Raw genomic sequence first — 22,345 nt, forward strand, 5'->3', positions numbered from 1 at the left:
ACATCTGCAAGAGAGCTTGTTCTTTTGAAAAACAAACAACAGACTTACTGGCCAGATCACCAGATGAAAATAGAGGAAAGAAAGTCTAAAAAGAAAATGAACGCAGCCATCACATCTTTGAATTGGGAAGTTGCAATAAAATATAGGTTTGCTTTTGGCGTTTAATACTGCTTTTAAGGGATAGTAAACTGTAAAGTAAAAGTGTGACCTGCAGGTTAAGCTTATAATAAGTCTTACTTGTAGGTCCTTTAACCACTGGATGACCGCCTGCCGCAGATGTACTGCAGCAGGCAGGCGCTCCTGGGCGAAACCTCGTACACGTACGGCGCTTGCTCTGGAGAGTCTAGGGGGCGAGCGCTCGTCAGCGGGGAAGCTGGTGCATGTGTCAAGCACCTCCGATTGCTGCCTGACACCCTCGATCGCTCCCTGCTAACAGAAAAGGACGGACGGCTGATGTAAACACAGCCGTCCGTTCTTCTGCCTGCAATGATCACAGAGACTATGTGAACCTGCTATATAGGATCGCATGTCTCTATGATCATTTCACAAGCCCAACCCCCCCACAGTTAGAATCACTCCCCTAGGCTTACATTTAACCCCTTGATCACCAACAGTATTAACCCCTTCCCTGCCAGTGTCATTATTACAGTAACAGTGCATATTTTTAGCACGGATTACTGTAGTAATGTCACTGGTACCCCCAAAGTGTCAAAAATGTCAGTTAGAGGTCCGATCTGTCTGCCGCAATGTCGCAGTCCCGCAAAACAAGCGCAGATCGCCACCATTACTAGTAAAAAAAATATAAAAATAAAAATGACATTAATCTTTCCCCTAGTTAGTAAACGCAATAACTTTTGCGCAAACCAATCAAAATATGCTTATTGTGATTTTTTTTTACCAAAAATATGTAGCAGAAAACAAATTGGCCTAAAATGTTAAAAAAATTTAGATTTTTAATTTTTTTTTAGAATGTTATATAGCAGAATGTGAAAAATATTGTTTTTTCAAAATTGTCACTCTTTTTTTGTTTATAGTGCCAAAAAAAAGAATCGCACAGGTGATCAAATATCACCAAAAGAAAGCTCTATTTATGGGAAAAAAAGGATGTCAATTTCGTTTGGGTACAGCAGCGCATGACCAGGCGATTGTCCGTTAAAGTAACACAGTGCTGAATCGCAAAATAGGGCCTGGTCATTAGGGGGAAAATCCTCCGGTCTGAAAGTGGTTAAATGGCCTAAATTTGCACTGTTTAGTAGTTACAGTCATTGCATTCAGCCGATGAAATGACTGGCACATGCGTAGTACACATAGTCATGCGCCATTAATTCAGTGTGCTGCAATGGTGACTGTGCCCATTTGTGCGATAGTGACATCATCATGGCTTGGCCATTCAAATGGCTAGAGAGCGTGAACTGAAAAAGGAAGATGGGGTGAAAATGGAAGCACCGGGAGCGGTGCATACTAGCACATTGTGGCACAAACCTGCAAGGTAGACATTTAAGGAAAAAAAAAAAAAAAAAGTTTCCTACAGTTTTCTTTTGCTTTATCTTCTACAGTTGTTTTAGTTCCCTTCTATATAAATAATCCACCTTGGCCGTCATTGCACAGCTGTCATGTGGCCTGCAGAGTGTACAAGGCACCAGCTGGAACACAGCCATAAATCTGCACACCCATTCTGTTTGAAGTGGGAGGTTGCTGGCTGTATTTACACAATTCTCTGGTTGTACAATGTAATGCATCGTGAGCAGGATGCATTCCTGTTCTGTCAGTCTCCAATTCTTATACAACACAAATGTGATCTTCACTGTCATTACTCATGCTCCAAGGCGTTGATCAGTGTCACACTACAAGTCTTCATTGGGTTTGTCAACTCAGTTTGCTAAGCAATCAAGTCTATTTACTAACAACTGCTTATTCTAAAACAGTGCTGAAAGGAAGTCTGCCATGGGGGAACTTGGGGCCTGTGTCCGATCTATAGCTGGAGTGACGTCATTTACCGCGCATGCGCAGTCCGTCGGATGCACTATCCGACGGAAGGCATTATCCGACACGACACCGGCCATACATGGAGCAAATTTCTTTCCTGTAACCACGGGACAGTGGTTCATGTGGGAATCTCTCCTGCCGAGCCATTGTCTTCTCCTGGCGGGAAAGGTGGGGGGGGGGGGTGAGGGGGAATCCCTCAAGGTGGGGGGGGCAGCCACTAGCGATAGTCCCAGGTAAAAAACTCAGCATGCTGGTTGTACCCAAGATGATCGATTGATCAACTTGGTAAATCCAACCTAACCATACACGGTTCGAACCTCACCTGGATTCTTGCTGAACACGATTCGAACCGTGAATGGCCTCCCTAATGAGGGTGACCAGCACACACAGACCACATTATAAACAAACTGTTTCCCCTGAATACTGGGACTTTTTAGGCACTTTTATGTTTGATCATACAAATGAAAAAATGTTTATAAAAAAAAAAAAAGATATATTTTATTAATACATGTTAAAAAATTGGTTATTACATATACAAAATATACATGGCAATGTTCACATGTCACAATGCATACATATCACGATAGACTGTGAATACCCCAACTGTGAAGGATGAGATGATGAAGTTGTGTCTTCCTCCACCCGATGCGTTTCGGAGCACAAAAACTCTCCTTCATCAGGGTTATGGGAGGTGTCACTTAACATGTATGGCCAGCTTAACTTTGAGAATTCCCACACAAGTCTATGGGAGTACAAAGCCTGCTTGAGGCTGCTTGCACACTGGGCTGAGTCTATAGCAGGCTGCATTTGGACAGGGCTGAACACTGTACCAACCAGCGTTTAGGACCCTGTCTGTTCAGGGATGAGGTTCCACAACAAAGACCTGCATTCCTGAACCTGAATGCAGAAGGAGGTCCACTGCAGATTAAATGTAGCTTTCAATGAAATTGGAAAGATTTAAGTTAAATTATATTGTCAGAAGTATTGGGACGCCTGCCTTTACAGGCACGTGAACTTTAATGCCATCCCAGTTTTAGTTTGTAGGGTTCAATATTGAGTTGGACCACCTTTTGCAACTATAATAGCTTCAGCTTTTCTGGGAAGGCTGTCCACAAGGATTAGGAGTGTGTCTATGGGAATGTTTACCATTCTTCCAGAAGTGCATTTGTGAGCTTAGGTACTGATGTTGGACGAGAAGGCCTGGCTCACAGTCTCCGCCCTTTTTCATCCCAAAGGAGTTATAGTGTAGTGTGTGCAGTGTGTGTAGTGTGTGCAATGTGCGTAGTGTGTGCAATGTGCGTAGTGTGTGCAATGTGCGTAGTGTGTGCAATGTGTGTAGTGTGTGTAGTGTGTGTAATGTGCGTAGTGTGTGTAATGTGCGTAGTGTGTGTAATGTGCGTAGTGTGTGCAATGTGCGTAGTGTGTGTAATGTGCGTAGTGTGTGTAATGTGCGTAGTGTGTGCAATGTGCGTAGTGTGTGCAATGTGCGTAGTGTGTGCAATGTGCGTAGTGTGTGTAGTGTGTGTAATGTGCGTAGTGTGTGCAATGTGCGTAGTGTGTGCAATGTGCGTAGTGTGTGCAATGTGCGTAGTGTGTGTAGTGTGTGCAATGTGCGTAGTGTGTGTAGTGTGTGTAATGTGCGTAGTGTGTGTAATGTGCGTAGTGTGTGTAATGTGCGTAGTGTGTGTAATGTGCGTAGTGTGTGCAATGTGCGTAATGTGCGTAGTGTGTGTAATGTGCGTAGTGTGTGCAATGTGCGTAGTGTGTGTAGTGTGTGCAATGTGCGTAGTGTGTGTAATGTGTGTAATGTGCGTAGTGTGTGTAATGTGTGTAATGTGCGTAGTGTGTGTAATGTGCGTAGTGTGTGTAATGTGCGGTTTTTTTTTTTTATACAAGCTTTATTTGAAGTGTAAGAAAGTACACTTCATTCATGGTGCTGTACTGCTGTATAGTGCCATGCGGTTCTGTACAGCGCACTGCCATAAAATTCAGCATGTCCTCAATTTAGCACAGCTCTATACTGCAATGCAATGTGAACCGGGAACACAGGAAACAATTGTTTTCTGGGTGTCTTTGCAGTAAAATACTTGTCACCACACTATGTGTGAATTTGCCCTAAAAAGCTGCCTGTTGTTCCCTAGAATGGCTCCCATGGCTGATGATCAAAATTCAGGAGCATTCGGGACCAGTAAGTGAACCATTAGAGGTGAATGGAAGGTACTCTGAGCAGCAACAGTCACCCATCTGACATCAGCTTGACAGACAGAAGGGGCTTCTCTGAACAATCATACTGATCACTATTACCACTTATTAATAATCAATTTATCATAGGATACTGGTCATCATACCTGTACACTAGGACAGCACAGGAAAGGATTAACACACACTTGTACAGTAATTGAATGATCTGCACTTACCCCATCATGTCCTATCGGAGCAAATCCCCCATTACTGCTCACCTGAATCTGCCCCTATCTCTGCCTACCTGAGTCTCCCCCCTCCCCCCCCACCACTGCCTACCCGAGTCTGCCCCCCGTCCCCCCATCACTGCCTTCCTGAGTTTGCCCCCTTCCCCCCATCACTGCCTACCTGAGACTTTCCCCCCCGTCCCCCCAATCACTGCCTACCCGAGTGTGCCCCCGTCCCCCCCATCACTGCCTACCTGAGTCTGCCCCCGTCCCCCCATCACTGCCTACCTGAGTCTGCCCCCGTCCCCCCATCACTGCCTACCTGAGTCTGCCCCCGTCCCCCCCATCACTGCCTACCCGAGTCTGACCTTGCCCCCCCCCCCATCACTGCCTACCCGAGTCTGCCCCCCGTCCCCCATCACTGCCTACCCGAGTCTGCCCCCGTCCCCCCCATCACTGCCTACCTGAGTCTGTCCCCGCCCCCCTCATGATTGCTTACCTGAGTCTGCCCCCGTCCCCCCCATCACTGCCTACCTGAGTCTGTCCCCGCCCCCCTCATCATTGCTTACCTGAGTCTGCCCCCCCTCCCCCCATCACTGCCTACCTGATTCTGCCCCTGTCCACCTATCACTGCCCGAGTCCTCCCCCCGTCCCCCCATCACTGCCTACCTGAGTCTGCCCATGTCCACCCATCACTGCCTGAGTCTGCCCCTGTCCCCCCATCATTGCTCACCTGAGTCTGTCCTCCCATCACCGCTCACCTGAGTCTGTCCCTGTCCCCCCATCACCGCCTACCTGAGTTTGCCCCCTTCCCCGCATCACTGCCTACCTGAGAGACTTTCCCCCCGTCCCCCCCATCACTGCCTACCCGAGTGTGCCCCCGTTCCCCTCCCCATCACTGCCTACCTGAGTCTGCCCCCGTCCCCCCATCACTGCCTACCTGAGTCTTCCCCGTCCCCCCCATCACTGCCTACCCGAGTCTGACCTTGCCCCCCTATCACTGCCTACCCGAGTCTGCCCCCCCCCGTCCCCCCATCACTGCCTACCTGAGTCTGCCCCCGTCCCCCCCATCACTGCCTACCTGAGTCTGTCCCCGCCCCCCTCATCATTGCTTACCTGAGTCTGGCCCCCATCCCACTCATCATTGCTTACCTGAGTCTGCCCCCCTCCCCCCATCACTGCCTACCTGATTCTGCCCCTGTCCACCTATCACTGCCTGAGTCCTCCCCCCGTCCCCCCATCACTGCCTACCTGAGTCTGCCCATGTCCACCCATCACTGCCTGAGTCTGCCCCTGTCCCCCCATCATCGATCACCTGAGTCTGTCCCAGTCCCCCCATCACCGCTCACCTGTGTCTGTCCCCGTCCCCCCATCACCGCTCACCTGAGTCTGTCCCCGTCCCCCATCACCGCTCACCTGAGTCTGTCCCCGTCCCCCCATCACCACTCACCTGAGTCTGTCCCCGTCCCCCATCACCGCTCACCTGAGTCTGTCCCCGTCCCCCCATCACCGCTCACCTGAGTCTGTCCCTGCAACCCCATCACCGCTCACCTGAGTCTGTCCCTGCAACCCCATCACCCCTCACCCGAGTCTGTCCCTGCCCCCCCATCACCGCTCACCTGAGTCTGTCCCCCCATCACTGCTCACCCGAGTCTGTCCCTGTCCCCCCATCACCGCTCACCTGAGTCTGTTCTTGTCCCCCCATCACCGCTCATCTGAGTCTGTTCTTGTCCCCCCATCACCGCTCACCTGAGTCTGTCCCTGTCCCCCAATCACCGCTCACCTGAGTCTGTCCCTGTCCCCCCATCACCGCTCACCTGAGTCTGTTCTTGTCCCCCCATCACCGCTTACCTGAGTCTGTTCTTGTCCCCCCATCACCGCTCACCTGAGTCTGTCCCTGTCCCCCAATCACCGCTCACCTGAGTCTGTCCCCCCCCATCACCACTCACCTGATTCTGTCCCCCATCACCGCTCACTTGTCCCCGTCCCCCCATCACCGCTCCCCTGTCCCCCCATCACCGCTCACCTAAGTCTGTCCATGTCCCCCCATCACCGCTCACCTGAGTCTGTCCCCGTCCCCCCATCACCACTCACCTGAGTCTGTCCCCGTCCCCCATCACCGCTCACCTGAGTCTGTCCCCGTCCCCCCATCACCGCTCACCTGAGTCTGTCCCTGCAACCCCATCACCGCTCACCTGAGTCTGTCCCTGCAACCCCATCACCCCTCACCCGAGTCTGTCCCTGCCCCCCCATCACCGCTCACCTGAGTCTGTCCCCCCATCACTGCTCACCCGAGTCTGTCCCTGTCCCCCCATCACCGCTCACCTGAGTCTGTTCTTGTCCCCCCATCACCGCTCATCTGAGTCTGTTCTTGTCCCCCCATCACCGCTCACCTGAGTCTGTCCCTGTCCCCCAATCACCGCTCACCTGAGTCTGTCCCTGTCCCCCCATCACCGCTCACCTGAGTCTGTTCTTGTCCCCCCATCACCGCTTACCTGAGTCTGTTCTTGTCCCCCCATCACCGCTCACCTGAGTCTGTCCCTGTCCCCCAATCACCGCTCACCTGAGTCTGTCCCCCCCCATCACCACTCACCTGATTCTGTCCCCCATCACCGCTCACTTGTCCCCGTCCCCCCATCACCGCTCCCCTGTCCCCCCATCACCGCTCACCTAAGTCTGTCCATGTCCCCCCATCACCGCTCACCTGTGTCTGTCCCCATCCCCCCATCACCGCTCACCTGAGTCTGTTCCCGTCCCCCCATTACCGCTCACCTGAGTCTGTCCCCATCCCCCCATCACCGCTCACCTGAGTCTGTTCCCGTCCCCCCATTACCGCTCACCTGAGTCTGTCCCCGTCCCCCCCATTACCGCTCACCTGAGTCTGTGCCCACCCCCCCATCACCTGAGTCTGTCCCTGTCCCCCCCATCACCGCTCACCTGAGTCTGTCCCCCCAATCACAGCTCACCTGTCCCCCCATCACCGCTCCCCTGTCCCCCCATCACCGCTCACCTGAGTCTGTTCTTGTCCCCCCATCACCGCTCACCTGAGTCTGTCCCTGTCCCCCAATCACCGCTCACCTGAGTCTGTCCCTGTCCCCCAATCACCGCTCACCTGAGTCTGTCCCTGTCCCCCCCAATCACCGCTCACCTGAGTCTGTCCCCCAATCACCGCTCACCTGAGTCTGTCCCCCCCATCACCGCTCACCTGATTCTGTCCCCCAATCACCGCTCACTTGTCCCCCATCACCGCTCCCCTTTCCCTGTCCCCCCATCACCGCTCCCCTGTCCCTGTCCCCCCATCACCGCTCACCTGAGTCTGTCCATGTCCCCCCATCACCGCTCACCTGTGTCTGTCCCCATCCCCCCATCACCGCTCACCTGAGTCTGTCCATGTCCCCCCATCACCGCTCACCTGTGTCTGTCCCCATCCCCCCATCACCGCTCACCTGAGTCTGTCCCCGTCCCCCCATTACCGCTCACCTGAGTCTGTCCCTGTCCCCCAATCACCGCTCACCTGAGTCTGTCCCTGTCCCCCAATCACCGCTCACCTGAGTCTGTCCCTGTCCCCCCCAATCACCGCTCACCTGAGTCTGTCCCCCAATCACCGCTCACCTGAGTCTGTCCCCCCCATCACCGCTCACCTGATTCTGTCCCCCAATCACCGCTCACTTGTCCCCCATCACCGCTCCCCTTTCCCTGTCCCCCCATCACCGCTCCCCTGTCCCTGTCCCCCCATCACCGCTCACCTGAGTCTGTCCATGTCCCCCCATCACCGCTCACCTGTGTCTGTCCCCATCCCCCCATCACCGCTCACCTGAGTCTGTCCATGTCCCCCCATCACCGCTCACCTGTGTCTGTCCCCATCCCCCCATCACCGCTCACCTGAGTCTGTCCCCGTCCCCCCATTACCGCTCACCTGAGTCTGTCCCCGTCCCCCCCATTACCGCTCACCTGAGTCTGTGTCCCCCCCCCATCACCGCTCACCTGAGTCTGTCCCTGTCCCCCCCATCACCGCTCACCTGAGTCTGTCCCCCCAATCACCGCTCACCTGTCCCCCCATCACCGCTCACCTGAGTCTGTCCCTGTCCCCCCATCACCGCTCACCTGAGTCTGTCCCCCCATCACTGCTCACCTGAGTCTGTTCTTGTCCCCCATCACCGCTCACCTGAGTCTGTTCTTGTCCCCCATCACCGCTCACCTGAGTCTGTCCCTGTCCCCCAATCACCGCTCACCTGAGTCTGTCCCTGTCCCCCCATCACCGCTCACCTGAGTCTGTTCTTGTCCCCCCATCACCGCTCACCTGAGTCTGTCCCTGTCCCCCAATCACCGCTCACCTGAGTCTGTCCCTGTCCCCCCAATCACCGCTCACCTGAGTCTGTCCCCCAATCACCGCTCACCTGAGTCTGTCCCCTCCATCACCGCTCACCTGAGTCTGTCCCCCCCATCACCGCTCACTTGATTCTGTCCCCCAATCACCGCTCACTTGTCCCCCATCACCGCTCCCCTTTCCCTGTCCCCCCATCACCGCTCCCCTGTCCCTGTCCCCCCATCACCGCTCACCTGAGTCTGTCCATGTCCCCCCATCACTGCTCACCTGTGTCTGTCCCCATCCCCCCATCACCGCTCACCTGAGTCTGTCCCCGTCCCCCATTACCGCTCACCTGAGTCTGTGCCCACCCCCCCATCACCGCTCACCCGAGTCTGTCCCTGTCCCCCCCAACACCGCTCACCTGAGTCTGTCCCCCCAATCACTGCTCACCTGTCCCCCCATCACTGCTCCCCTGTCCCCCCATCACCGCTCACCTGAGTCTGTTCTTGTCCCCCCATCACCGCTCACCTGAGTCTGTCCCTGTCCCCCAATCACCGCTCACCTGAGTCTGTCCCCCCAATCACCGCTCACCTGAGTCTGTCCCCCCAATCACCGCTCACCTGAGTCTGTCCCCCCAATCACCCCTCACCTGAGTCTGTTTCCCCCCCCATCACTGCTCACCTGATTCTGTCCCCCAATCACCGCTCACTTGTCCCCCATCACCGCTCCCCTTTCCCTGTCCCCCCATCACCGCTCCCCTGTCCCTGTCCCCATCCCCCCATCACCGCTCACCTGAGTCTGTCCCCGTCCCCCCATTCCCGCTCACCTGAGTCTGTCCCCGTCCCCCCCATTACCGCTCACCTGAGTCTGTGCCCCCCCCATCACCGCTCACCTGAGTCTGTCCCTGTCCCCCCCATCACCGCTCACCTGAGTCTGACCCCCCATCACCGCTCACCTGAGTCTGTTCTTGTCCCCCCATCACCGCTCACCTGAGTCTGTCCCTGTCCCCCCCATCACCGCTCACCCGAGTCTGTCCCCCCAATCACTGCTCACCTGTCCCCCCATCAGCGCTCACCTGAGTCTGTTCTTGTCCCCCCATCACCGCTCACCAGAGTCTGTTCTTGTCCCCCCCATCACCACTCACCTGAGTCTGTCCCTGTCCCCCCAATCACCGCTCACCTGTCCCCCCATCACTGCTCCCCTGTCCCCCCATCACCGCTCACCTGAGTCTGTTCTTGTCCCCCCATCACCGCTCACCTGAGTCTGTCCCTGTCCCCCAATCACCGCTCACCTGAGTCTGTCCCCCCAATCACCGCTCACCTGAGTCTGTCCCCCAATCACCGCTCACCTGAGTCTGTCCCCCCCCCCATCACTGCTCACCTGATTCTGTCCCCCATCACCGCTCCCCTTTCCCTGTCCCCCCATCACCGCTCCCCTTTCCCTGTCCCCCCATCACCGCTCCCCTATCCCTGTCCCCCCATCACCACTCACCTGAGTCTGTCCATGTCCCCCCATCACCGCTCACCTGTGTCTGTCCCCATCCCCCCATCACCGCTCACCTGAGTCTGTCCCCGTCCCCCCATTACCGCTCACCTGAGTCTGTCCCCGTCCCCCCCATTACCGCTCACCTGAGTCTGTGCCCCCCCCCCATCACCGCTCACCTGAGTCTGTCCCTGTCCCCCCCATCACCGCTCACCTGAGTCTGTCCCCCCAATCACCGCTCACCTGTCCCCCCATCAGCGCTCACCTGAGTCTGTCCCTGTCCCCCCATCATCGCTCACCTGAGTCTGTCCCCCCATCACTGCTCACCTGAGTCTGTCCCTGCCCCCCCATCACCGCTCACCTGAGTCTGTTCTTGTCCCCCCATCACCGCTCACCTGAGTCTGTTCTTGTCCCCCCCATCACCGCTCACCTGAGTCTGTCCCTGTCCCCCCATCACCGCTCACCTGAGTCTGTTCTTGTCCCCCCATCACCGCTCACCTGAGTCTGTTCTTGTCCCCCCCATCACCGCTCACCTGAGTCTGTTCTTGTCCCCCCATCACCGCTCACCTGAGTCTGTCCCTGTCCCCCAATCACCGCTCACCCGAGTCTGTCCCTGTCCCCCCAATCACCGCTCACCTGAGTCTGTCCCCCAATCACCGCTCACCTGAGTCTGTCCCCCCGATCACCGCTCACTTGATTCTGTCCCCCAATCACCGCTCACTTGTCCCCCATCACCGCTCCCCTTTCCCTGTCCCCCCATCACCGCTCCCCTGTCCCTGTCCCCCCATCACCGCTCACCTGAGTCTGTCCATGTCCCCCCATCACCGCTCACCTGTGTCTGTCCCCATCCCCCCATCACCGCTCACCTGAGTCTGTTCTTGTCCCCCCATCACCGCTCACCTGAGTCTGTTCTTGTCCCCCCCATCACCGCTCACCTGAGTCTGTCCCTGTCCCCCCATCACCGCTCACCTGAGTCTGTTCTTGTCCCCCCATCACCGCTCACCTGAGTCTGTTCTTGTCCCCCCCATCACCGCTCACCTGAGTCTGTTCTTGTCCCCCCATCACCGCTCACCTGAGTCTGTCCCTGTCCCCCAATCACCGCTCACCCGAGTCTGTCCCTGTCCCCCCAATCACCGCTCACCTGAGTCTGTCCCCCAATCACCGCTCACCTGAGTCTGTCCCCCCGATCACCGCTCACTTGATTCTGTCCCCCAATCACCGCTCACTTGTCCCCCATCACCGCTCCCCTTTCCCTGTCCCCCCATCACCGCTCCCCTGTCCCTGTCCCCCCATCACCGCTCACCTGAGTCTGTCCATGTCCCCCCATCACCGCTCACCTGTGTCTGTCCCCATCCCCCCATCACCGCTCACCTGAGTCTGTCCCCGTCCCCCCATTACCGCTCACCTGAGTCTGTCCCCGTCCCCCCCATTACCGCTCACCTGAGTCTGTGCCCCCCCCCCCATCACCGCTCACCTGAGTCTGTCCCTGTCCCCCCAATCACCGCTCACCTGTCTCCCCATCACTGCTCCCCTGTCCCCCCATCACCGCTCACCTGAGTCTGTTCTTGTCCCCCCATCACCGCTCACCTGAGTCTGTCCCTGTCCCCCAATCACCGCTCACCTGAGTCTGTACCCCCAATCACCGCTCACCTGAGTCTGTCCCCCAATCACCGCTCACCTGAGTCTGCCCCCCCCCATCACTGCTCACCTGATTCTGTCCCCCATCACCGCTCCCCTTTCCCTGCTCCCCCATCACTGTTCCCCTGTCCCTGTCCCCCCATCACCGCTCACCTGAGACTGTCCATGTCCCCCCATCACCGCTCACCTGTGTCTGTCCCCATTCCCCCATCACCGCTCACCTGAGTCTGTCCCCGTCCCCCCATTACCGCTCACCTGAGTCTGTGCCCCCCCCATCACCGCTCACCTGAGTCTGTCCCTGTCCCCCCCCATCACCGCTCACCTGAGTCTGTCCCCCCAATCACCGCTCACCTGTCCCCCCATCAGCGCTCACCTGAGTCTGTCCCTGTCCCCCCATCATCGCTCACCTGAGTCTGTCCCCCCATCACTGCTCACCTGAGTCTGTCCCTGCCCCCCCCATCACCGCTCACCTGAGCCTGTTCTTGTCCCCCCATCACCGCTCACCTGAGTCTGTCCCTGTCCCCCAATCAACGCTCACCTGAGTCTGTCCCTGTCCCCCAATCAACGCTCACCTGAGTCTGTCCCTGTCCCCCCATCACCGCTCACCTGAGTCTGTTCTTGTCCCCCCATCACCGCTCACCTGAGTCTGTCCCTGTCCCCCAATCACCGCTCACCTGAGTCTGTCCCTGTCCCCCCAATCACCGCTCACCTGAGTCTGTCCCACAATCACCGCTCACCTGAGTCTGTCCCCCCCATCACCGCTCACCTGAATCTGTCCCCCCCATCACCGCTCACTTGATTCTGTCCCCCAATCTTCGCTCACTTGTCCCCCCATCACCGCTCACCTGTGTCTGTCCCCATCCCCCCATCACTGCTCACCTGAGTCTGTCCCCGTCCCCCCATTACCGCTCACCTGTGTCTTTCCCCGCCCCCCCATTACCGCTCACCTGAGTCTGTGCCCCCCCCCCATCACCGCTCACCTAAGTCTGTCCCTGTCCCCCCATCACCGCTCACCTGAGTCTGTCCCCCCCAATCACCGCTCACCTGTCCCCCCATCACCGCTCCCCTGTCCCCCCATCACCGCTCACCTGAGTCTGTCCCCGTCCCCCCATCACCGCTCACCTGTGTCTGTCCCCGTCCCCCCATCACCGCTCACCTGAATCTGTCTCCGTCCCCCAATTACCGCTCACCTGAGTCTGTCCCTGTCCCCTCATCACTGCTCACCTGAGTCTGTCCCCCCCCGTCACCACTCACCTGAGTCTGTCCCTGTCCCCCCCTCAATAACCGCTCACCTAAGTCTTTCCCTGTCCCCCATCACCGCTTACCTGTCCCCCCATCACCACTCACCGGTCCCTGTCCCCCCATCACCGCTCATCTGTCCCCCCCCCATCACCACTCACCTGTCCCCCCACCACCGCTCACCTGTCCCTGTCCCCCCATCACCGCTCACCTGAGTCTGTTACTGTCCCCCCATCATCACTCACCTGTCCCTGTCCCCCCATCCCCGCTCACCTGTCCCTGTCCCCCCCATCCCGCTCACCTGTCCCTGTCCCCCCCATCCCCGCTCACCTGAGTCTGTCCCTGTCCCCCCATCACCGCTCATCTGAGTCTGTCCCTGTCCCCCCTTCACCGCTCACCTGAGTCTGTCCCTGTCCCCCCATCACCGCTCACTTGAGTCTGTCCCTGTCCCCCCATCACCGCTTACCTGAGTCTGTCCCTGTCCCCCCCATCACCGCTCACCTGAGTCTGTCCCCCAATCACCGCTCACCTGTCCCTGTCCACCCATCACTGCTCCACTGTCCCCCATCACCGCTCACCTGAGTCTGTCCCCCAATCACCGCTCACCTGTCCCACCATCACCGCTCCCCTGTCCCTGTCCCCCCATCACCGCTCACCTGAGTCTGTCCCCGTCCCCCCATCACCGCTCACCTGAGTCTGTCCCCGTCCCCCCATCACCGCTCACCTGTGTCTGTCCCCGTCCCCCCATCACCGCTCACCTGTGTCTGTCCCCGTCCCCCCATCACCGCTCACCTGTGTCTGTCCCCATCCCCCAATTACCGCTCACCTGAGTCTGTCCCTGTCCCCTCATCACTGCTCACCTGAGTCTGTCCCTATCCCCCCATCACCACTCACCTGTCCCTGTCCCCCATCACCGCTCACCTGTCCCCCATCACCACTCACCTGTCCCTGTCCCCCCATCACCGCTCACCTGTCCCCCAATCACCGCTTACCTGAGTCTATCCCGTTCTCCCCCATCACTGCTCACCTGTCCCCCCATCACCGCTCACCTGTCCCCCAATCACCGCTCACCTTTCCCCCCATCACCGCTCACCTGAGTCTGTCCCTGTCCCCCCATCACCGCTCACCTGAGTCTGTCCCTGTCCCCCCATCACCGCTCACCTGAGTCTGTCCCTGTCCCCCCATCACCGCTCACCTGAGTCTGTCCCCGTCCCCCCATCATCGCTCACCTGTGTCTGTCCCCGTCCCCCCATCACCGCTCACCTGTGTCTGTCCCCGTCCCCCCATCACCGCTCACCTGTGTCTGTCCCCGTCCCCCAATTACCGCTCACCTGAGTCTGTCCCTGTCCCCTCATCACTGCTCACCTGAGTCTGTCCCTGTCCCCCCATCACCACTCACCTGTCCCTGTCCCCCATCACCGCTCACCTGTCCCCCATCACCACTCACCTCTCCCTGTCTCCCCATCACCGCTCACCTGTCCCTGTCCCCCAATCACCACTCACCTGTCCCTGTCCCCCCATCACCGCTTACCTGAGTCTATCCCGTTCTCCCCCATCACTGCTCACCTGTCCCCCCATCACCGCTCACCTGTCCCTGTCCCCCAATCACCGCTCACCTGTCCCTTTCCCCCCATCACCGCTCACCTGAGTCTGTTCCTGTCCCCCCATCACCGCTCACCTGAGTCTGTTCCTGTCCCCCCATCACCGCTCACCTGAGTCTGTCCCTGTCCCCCCATCACCGCTCACCTGAATCTGTCCCCCCCATCACCGCTCACCTGAGTCTGTCCCTGTCCCCCCATCACCGCTCACCTGAATCTGTCCCCCCCATCACCGCTCACTTGATTCTGTCCCCCAATCTTCGCTCACTTGTCCCCCCATCACCGCTCACCTGTGTCTGTCCCCATCCCCCATCACTGCTCACCTGAGTTTGTCCCCGTCCCCCCATTACCGCTCACCTGAGTCTGTCCCCGCCCCCCCATTGCCACTCACCTGAGTCTGTGCCCCCCCCCCATCACCGCTCACCTGAGTCTGTCCCTGTCCCCCCATCACCGCTCACCTGAGTCTGTCCCCCCCAATCACCGCTCACCTGTCCCCCCATCACCGCTCCCCTGTCCCCCCATCACCGCTCACCTGAGTCTGTCCCCGTCCCCCCATCACCGCTCACCTGTGTCTGTCCCCGTCCCCCCATCACCGCTCACCTGAATCTGTCTCCGTCCCCCAATTACCGCTCAGATGAGTCTGTCCCTGTCCCCTCATCACTGCTCACCTGAGTCTGTCCCCCCCCGTCACCACTCACCTGAGTCTGTCCCTGTCCCCCCCTCAATAACCGCTCACCTGAGTCTTTCCCTGTCCCCCATCACCGCTTACCTGTCCCCCCATCACCACTCACCGGTCCCTGTCCCCCCATCACCGCTCATCTGTCCCCCCCATCACCACTCAGCTGTCCCCCCACCACCGCTCACCTGTCCTTGTCCCCCCATCACCGCTCACCTGAGTCTGTTACTGTCCCCCCATCATCACTCACCTGTCCCCCCATCCCCGCTCACCTGTCCCTGTCCCCCCATCCCTCTCACCTGTCCCTGTCCCCCCCATCCCCGCTCACCTGAGTCTGTCCCTGTCCCCCCATCACCACTCATCTTAGTCTGTCCCTGTCCCCCCTTCACCGCTCACCTGAGTCTGTCCCTGTCCCCCCATCACCGCTCACTTGAGTCTGTCCCTGTCCCCCCATCACCGCTTACCTGAGTCTGTCCCTGTCCCCCCATCACCGCTCACCTGAGTCTGTCCCCCAATCACCGCTCACCTGTCCCTGTCCACCCATCACTGCTCCACTGTCCCCCATCACCGCTCACCTGAGTCTGTCCCCCAATCACCGCTCACCTGTCCCACCATCACCGCTCCCCTGTCCCTGTCCCCCCATCACCGCTCACCTGAGTCTGTCCCCGTCCCCCCATCACCGCTCACCTGAGTCTGTCCCCGTCCCCCCATCACCGCTCACCTGTGTCTGTCCCCGTCCCCCCATCACCGCTCACCTGTGTCTGTCCCCGTCCCCCCATCACCGCTCACCTGTGTCTGTCCCCATCCCCCAATTACCGCTCACCTGAGTCTGTCCCTGTCCCCTCATCACTGCTCACCTGAGTCTGTCCCTGTCCCCCCATCACCACTCACCTGTCCCTGTCCCCCATCACCGCTCACCTGTCCCCCATCACCACTCACCTGTCCCTGTCCCCCAATCACCGCTCACCTGTCCCCCAATCACCGCTTACCTGAGTCTATCCCGTTCTCCCCCATCACTGCTCACCTGTCCCCCCATCACCGCTCACCTGTCCCCCAATCACCGCTCACCTTTCCCCCCATCACCGCTCACCTGAGTCTGTCCCTGTCCCCCCATCACCGCTCACCTGAGTCTGTCCCTGTCCCCCATTACCGCTCACCTGAGTCTGTCCCTGTCCCCCCCATCACCGCTCACCTGAGTCTGTCCCTGTCCCCCCATCACCGCTTACCTGAGTCTGTCCCCGTCCCCCCATCACCGCTCACCTGTGTCTGTCCCCGTCCCCCCATAACCGCTCACCTGTGTCTGTCCCCGTCCCCCCATCACCGCTCACCTGTGTCTGTCCCCGTCCCCCAATTACCGCTCACCTGAGTCTGTCCCTGTCCCCCATCACCGCTCACCTGTCCCTGTCCCCCATCACCGCTCACCTGTCCCCCATCACCGCTCACCTGTCCCTGTCCCCCCATCACCGCTCACCTGTCCCCCATCACCGCTCACCTGTCCCTGTCCCCCCATCACCGCTCACCTGTCCCTGTCCCCCAATCACCGCTCACCTGTCCCTGTCCCCCCATCACCGCTTACCTGAGTCTATCCCGTTCTCCCCCATCACTGCTCACCTGTCCCCCCATCACCGCTCACCTGTCCCTGTCCCCCAATCACCGCTCACCTGTCCCTTTCCCCCCATCACCGCTCACCTGAGTCTGTCCCTGTCCCCCCATCACCGCTCACCTGTCCCTGTCCCCCCCCATCCCCGCTCACCTGAGTCTGTCCCCCATCACCGCTCACCTGTCCCTGTCCCCCCATCACCGCTCACTTGTCCCCCATCACCGCTCACCTGTCCCTGTCCCCCCATCACCGCTCACCTGTCCCTGTCCCCCAATCACCGCTCACCTGTCCCTGTCCCCCCATCACCGCTTACCTGAGTCTATCCCGTTCTCCCCCATCACTGCTCACCTGTCCCCCCATCACCGCTCACCTGTCCCTGTCCCCCAATCACCGCTCACCTGTCCCTTTCCCCCCATCACCGCTCACCTGAGTCTGTCCCTGTCCCCCCATCACCGCTCACCTGTCCCTGTCCCCCCCCATCCCCGCTCACCTGAGTCTGTCCCCCAATCACCGCTCACCTGTCCCCCCCATCACCGCTCACCTGAGCCTGTCCCTGTCCGTCCTCCTCAGCTTCTCGTCCCTCTCCAGCACCTGCAGGATCTTGCTGGCTTCTTCCTCCTGTAGGAAGCTGAGGTCCAGGCACTCTGCAGCCGGGCCGGTCATGTCTGTTGCTGGGCTCAGTGTTCTGCCGATCTCCCTGTCATTCCCCCGGTACAATCCTCCGATGACAGCCTACTCCTAGGGACACGGCTCCCTACAACTCTGCACCTGCAGCCAGGACACGCCCTCACACTGACAGCAACCGCGGCCAATCCCTGCTGAGCTCAGAGCACCGAGGTGGGAGGACCACCAATGAGCATCGGAGGCGTGGTCTTCTGTGTGAGTGGAAGGTGTTGGAGGCGATCGGTCAGGCAGGCAGGTGACAGGAGACGAGAAAGTGAAGGCGCCCTGTGCATGGACAGTCCACACCTCTCCCTGCCTGTACACCATGTGTGATCTACAGGCACTGCTACATGACTCATCACTGCACCGATCACTCTCCATTCATCCAATTATTATCATCACTGCACCGATCACACTCCATTCTACCAATTATTATCATCACTGCACCGATCACACTCCATTCTACCAATTATTATCATCACTGCACCGATCACACTCCATTCTACCAATTATTATCATCACTGCACCGATCACACTCCATTCTACCAATTATTATCATCACTGCACCGATCACACTCCACCATTCTACCAATTATTATCATCACTGCACCGATCACACTCTATTCTACCAATTATTATCATCACTGCACCGATCACACTCCATTCTACCAATTATTATCATCACTGCACCGATCACACTCCATTCTACCAATTATTATCATCACTGCACCGATCACACTCCATTCATCCAATTATTATCATCACTGCACCGATTACACTCTATTCTACCAATTATTATCATCACTGCACCGATTACACTCCATTCTACCAATTATTATCATCACTGCACCGATCACACTCTATTCTACCAATTATTATCATCACTGCACCGATCACACTCCATTCTACCAATTATTATCATCACTGCACCGATCACACTCCATTCTACCAATTATTATCATCACTGCACCGATCACACTCCACCATTCTACCAATTATTATCATCACTGCACCGATCACACTCCATTCTACCAATTATTATCATCACTGCACCGATCACACTCCATTCATCCAATTATTATCATCACTGCACCGATCACACTCCATTCTACCAATTATTATCATCACTGCACCGATCACACTCCATTCATCCAATTATTATCATCACTGCACCGATCACACTCCATTCTACCAATTATTATCATCACTGCACCGATCACATTCCATTCTACCAATTATTATCATCACTGCACCGATCACACTCCATTCTACCAATTATTATCATCACTGCACCGATCACACTCCATTCTACCAATTATTATCATCACTGCACCGATCACATTCCATTCTACCAATTATTATCATCACTGCACCGATCACACTCCATTCTACCAATTATTATCATCACTGCACCGATCACATTCCATTCTACCAATTATTATCATCACTGTACCGATCACACTCTACTCTACCAATTATTATCATCACTGCACCGATCACACTCCATTCATCCAATTATTATCATCACTGCACCGATCACACTCCATTCTACCAATTATTCTCATCACTGCACCGATCACACTCCATTCTACCAATTATTATCATCACTGCACCGATCACATTCCATTCTACCAATTATTATCATCACTGCACCGATCACACTCCATTCTACCAATTATTATCATCACTGCACCGATCACACTCCATTCTACCAATTATTATCATCACTGCACCGATCACACTCCACCATTCTACCAATTATTATCATCACTGCACCGATCACACTCCATTCTACCAATTATTATCATCACTGCACCGATCACACTCCATTCATCCAATTATTATCATCACTGCACCGATCACACTCCATTCTACCAATTATTATCATCACTGCACCGATCACACTCTATTCTACCAATTATTATCATCACTGCACCGATCACACTCCATTCTACCAATTATTATCATCACTGCACCGATCACACTCCATTCTACCAATTATTATCATCACTGCACCGATCACACTCCATTCTACCAATTATTATCATCACTGCACCGATCACACTCCATTCTACCAATTATTATCATCACTGCACCGATCACACTCCATTCTACCAATTATTATCATCACTGCACCGATCACACTCCATTCTACCAATTATTATCATCACTGCACCGATCACACTCCATTCTACCAATTATTATCATCACTGTACCGATCACATTCCATTCTACCAATTATTATCATCACTGTACCGATCACACTCCATTCTACCAATTATTATCATCACTGTACCGATCACATTCCATTCTACCAATTATTATCATCACTGTACCGATCACACTCCATTCTACCAATTATTATCATCACTGTACCGATCACATTCCATTCTACCAATTATTATCATCACTGTACCGATCACACTCCATTCTACCAATTATTATCATCACTGTACCGATCACATTCCATTCTACCAATTATTATCATCACTGTACCGATCACACTCTATTCTACCAATTATTATCATCACTGCACCGATCACACTCCATTCTACCAATTATTATCATCACTGCACCGATCACACTCCATTCTACCAATTATTATCATCACTGTACCGATCACACTCTATTCTTCCAATTATTATCATCACTGCACCGATCACACTCCATTCTACCAATTATTATCATCACTGTACCGATCACACTCTATTCTACCAATTATTATCATCACTGCACCGATCACACTCTATTCTACCAATTATCATCACTGCACCGATCACACTCCATTCTACCAATTATTATCATCACTGCACCGATCACACTCCATTCTACCAATTATTATCATCACTGCACCGATCACACTCCATTCTACCAATTATTCTCATCACTGCACCGATCACACTCCATTCTACCAATTATTATCATCACTGCACCGATCACATTCCATTCTACCAATTATTATCATCACTGCACCGATCACACTCCATTCATCCAATTATTATCATCACTGCACCGATCACACTCCATTCTACCAATTATTCTCATCACTGCACCGATCACACTCCATTCTACCAATTATTATCATCACTGCACCGATCACATTCCATTCTACCAATTATTATCATCACTGCACCGATCACACTCCATTCTACCAATTATTATCATCACTGCACCGATCACACTCTATTCTACCAATTATTATCATCACTGCACCGATCACACTCCATTCTACCAATTATTATCATCACTGTACCGATCACACTCTATTCTACCAATTATTATCATCACTGCACCGATCACACATCACACTCCATTCTACCAATTATTATCTTCACTGCACCGATCACTCTCCATTCTACCAATTATTATCATCACTGCACCGATCACACTCCATTCTACCAATTATTATCATCACTGCACCGATCACACTCCATTCATCCAATTATTATCATCACTGTACCGATCACACTCCATTCATCCAATTATTATCATCACTGCACCGATCACTCTCCATTCATCCAATTATTATCATCACTGTACCGATCACACTCCATTCATCCAATTATTATCATCACTGCACCGATCACACTCCATTCATCCAATTATTATCATCACTGCACCGATCACACTCCATTCTACCAATTATTATCATCACTGCACCGATCACACTCCATTCTACCAATTATTATCATCACTGCACCGATCACTCTCCATTCATCCAATTATTATCATCACTGCACCGATCACACTCCATTCATCCAATTATTATCATCACTGCACCGATCACTCTCCATTCATCCAATTATTATCATCACTGCACCGATCACACTCCATTCATCCAATTATTATCATCACTGCACCGATCACACTCCATTCTACCAATTATTATCATCGCTGCACCGATCACACTCCATTCTACCAATTATTATCATCACTGCACCGATCACACTCTATTCTACCAATTATTATCATCACTGCACCGATCACACTCTATTTTACCAATTATTATCATCACTGCACCGATCACACTCCATTCTACCAATTATTATCATCACTGTACCGATCACACTCCATTCTACCAATTATTATCATCACTGCACCGATCAGACTCCATTCTACCAATTATTATCATCACTGTACCGATCACACTCCATTCTACCAATTATTATCATCACTGCACCGATCACACTCCATTCTACCAATTATTATCATCACTGCACCGATCACATTCCATTCTACCAATTATTATCATCACTGCACCGATCACACTCCATTCTACCAATTATTATCATCACTGCACCGATCACACTCCATTCTACCAATTATTATCATCACTGCACCGATCACACTCCATTCTACCAATTATTATCATCACTGTACCGATCACACTCTATTCTACCAATTATTATCATCGCTGCACCGATTACACTCCATTCTACCAATTATTATCATCACTGCACCGATCACACTCCATTCTACCAATTATTATCATCACTGCACCGATCACACTCCATTCTACCAATTATTATCATCACTGCACCGATCACACTCCATTCTACCAATTATTATCATCACTGTACCGATCACACTCTATTCTACCAATTATTATCATCACTGCACCGATCACACTCCATTCTACCAATTATTATTATTAGACTATTTATTCTCTAAGCGTTTTATGGATTGCTTTCTTTATGTAATTCGAAGGGCTAAAATCTACAGGAGTTACCTACTATTACTATACTA

General features: G+C 54.7%; 1 protein-coding gene across 1 annotated transcript in view; it reads right to left on the reverse strand.

The window, feature by feature from the left end:
* The window catches only part of EXPH5 (exophilin 5), a 173,332-nt gene extending 155,662 nt beyond the window's left edge, over positions 1 to 17,670 (reverse strand). The window contains exon 1 of the mRNA XM_082244877.1: positions 17,478 to 17,670. Coding sequence (XP_082101003.1) covers positions 17,478 to 17,599 — 122 coding nt within the window. The 5' untranslated portion in view covers positions 17,600 to 17,670. The remainder of the gene's footprint in view (positions 1 to 17,477) is intronic.
* Positions 17,671 to 22,345: the final 4,675 nt, after the last annotated feature.

This window comes from Pelophylax lessonae (genome assembly GCF_965119305.1).
Source record: "Pelophylax lessonae genome assembly, chromosome: 2".
NCBI lineage: Eukaryota > Metazoa > Chordata > Amphibia > Anura > Ranidae > Pelophylax > Pelophylax lessonae.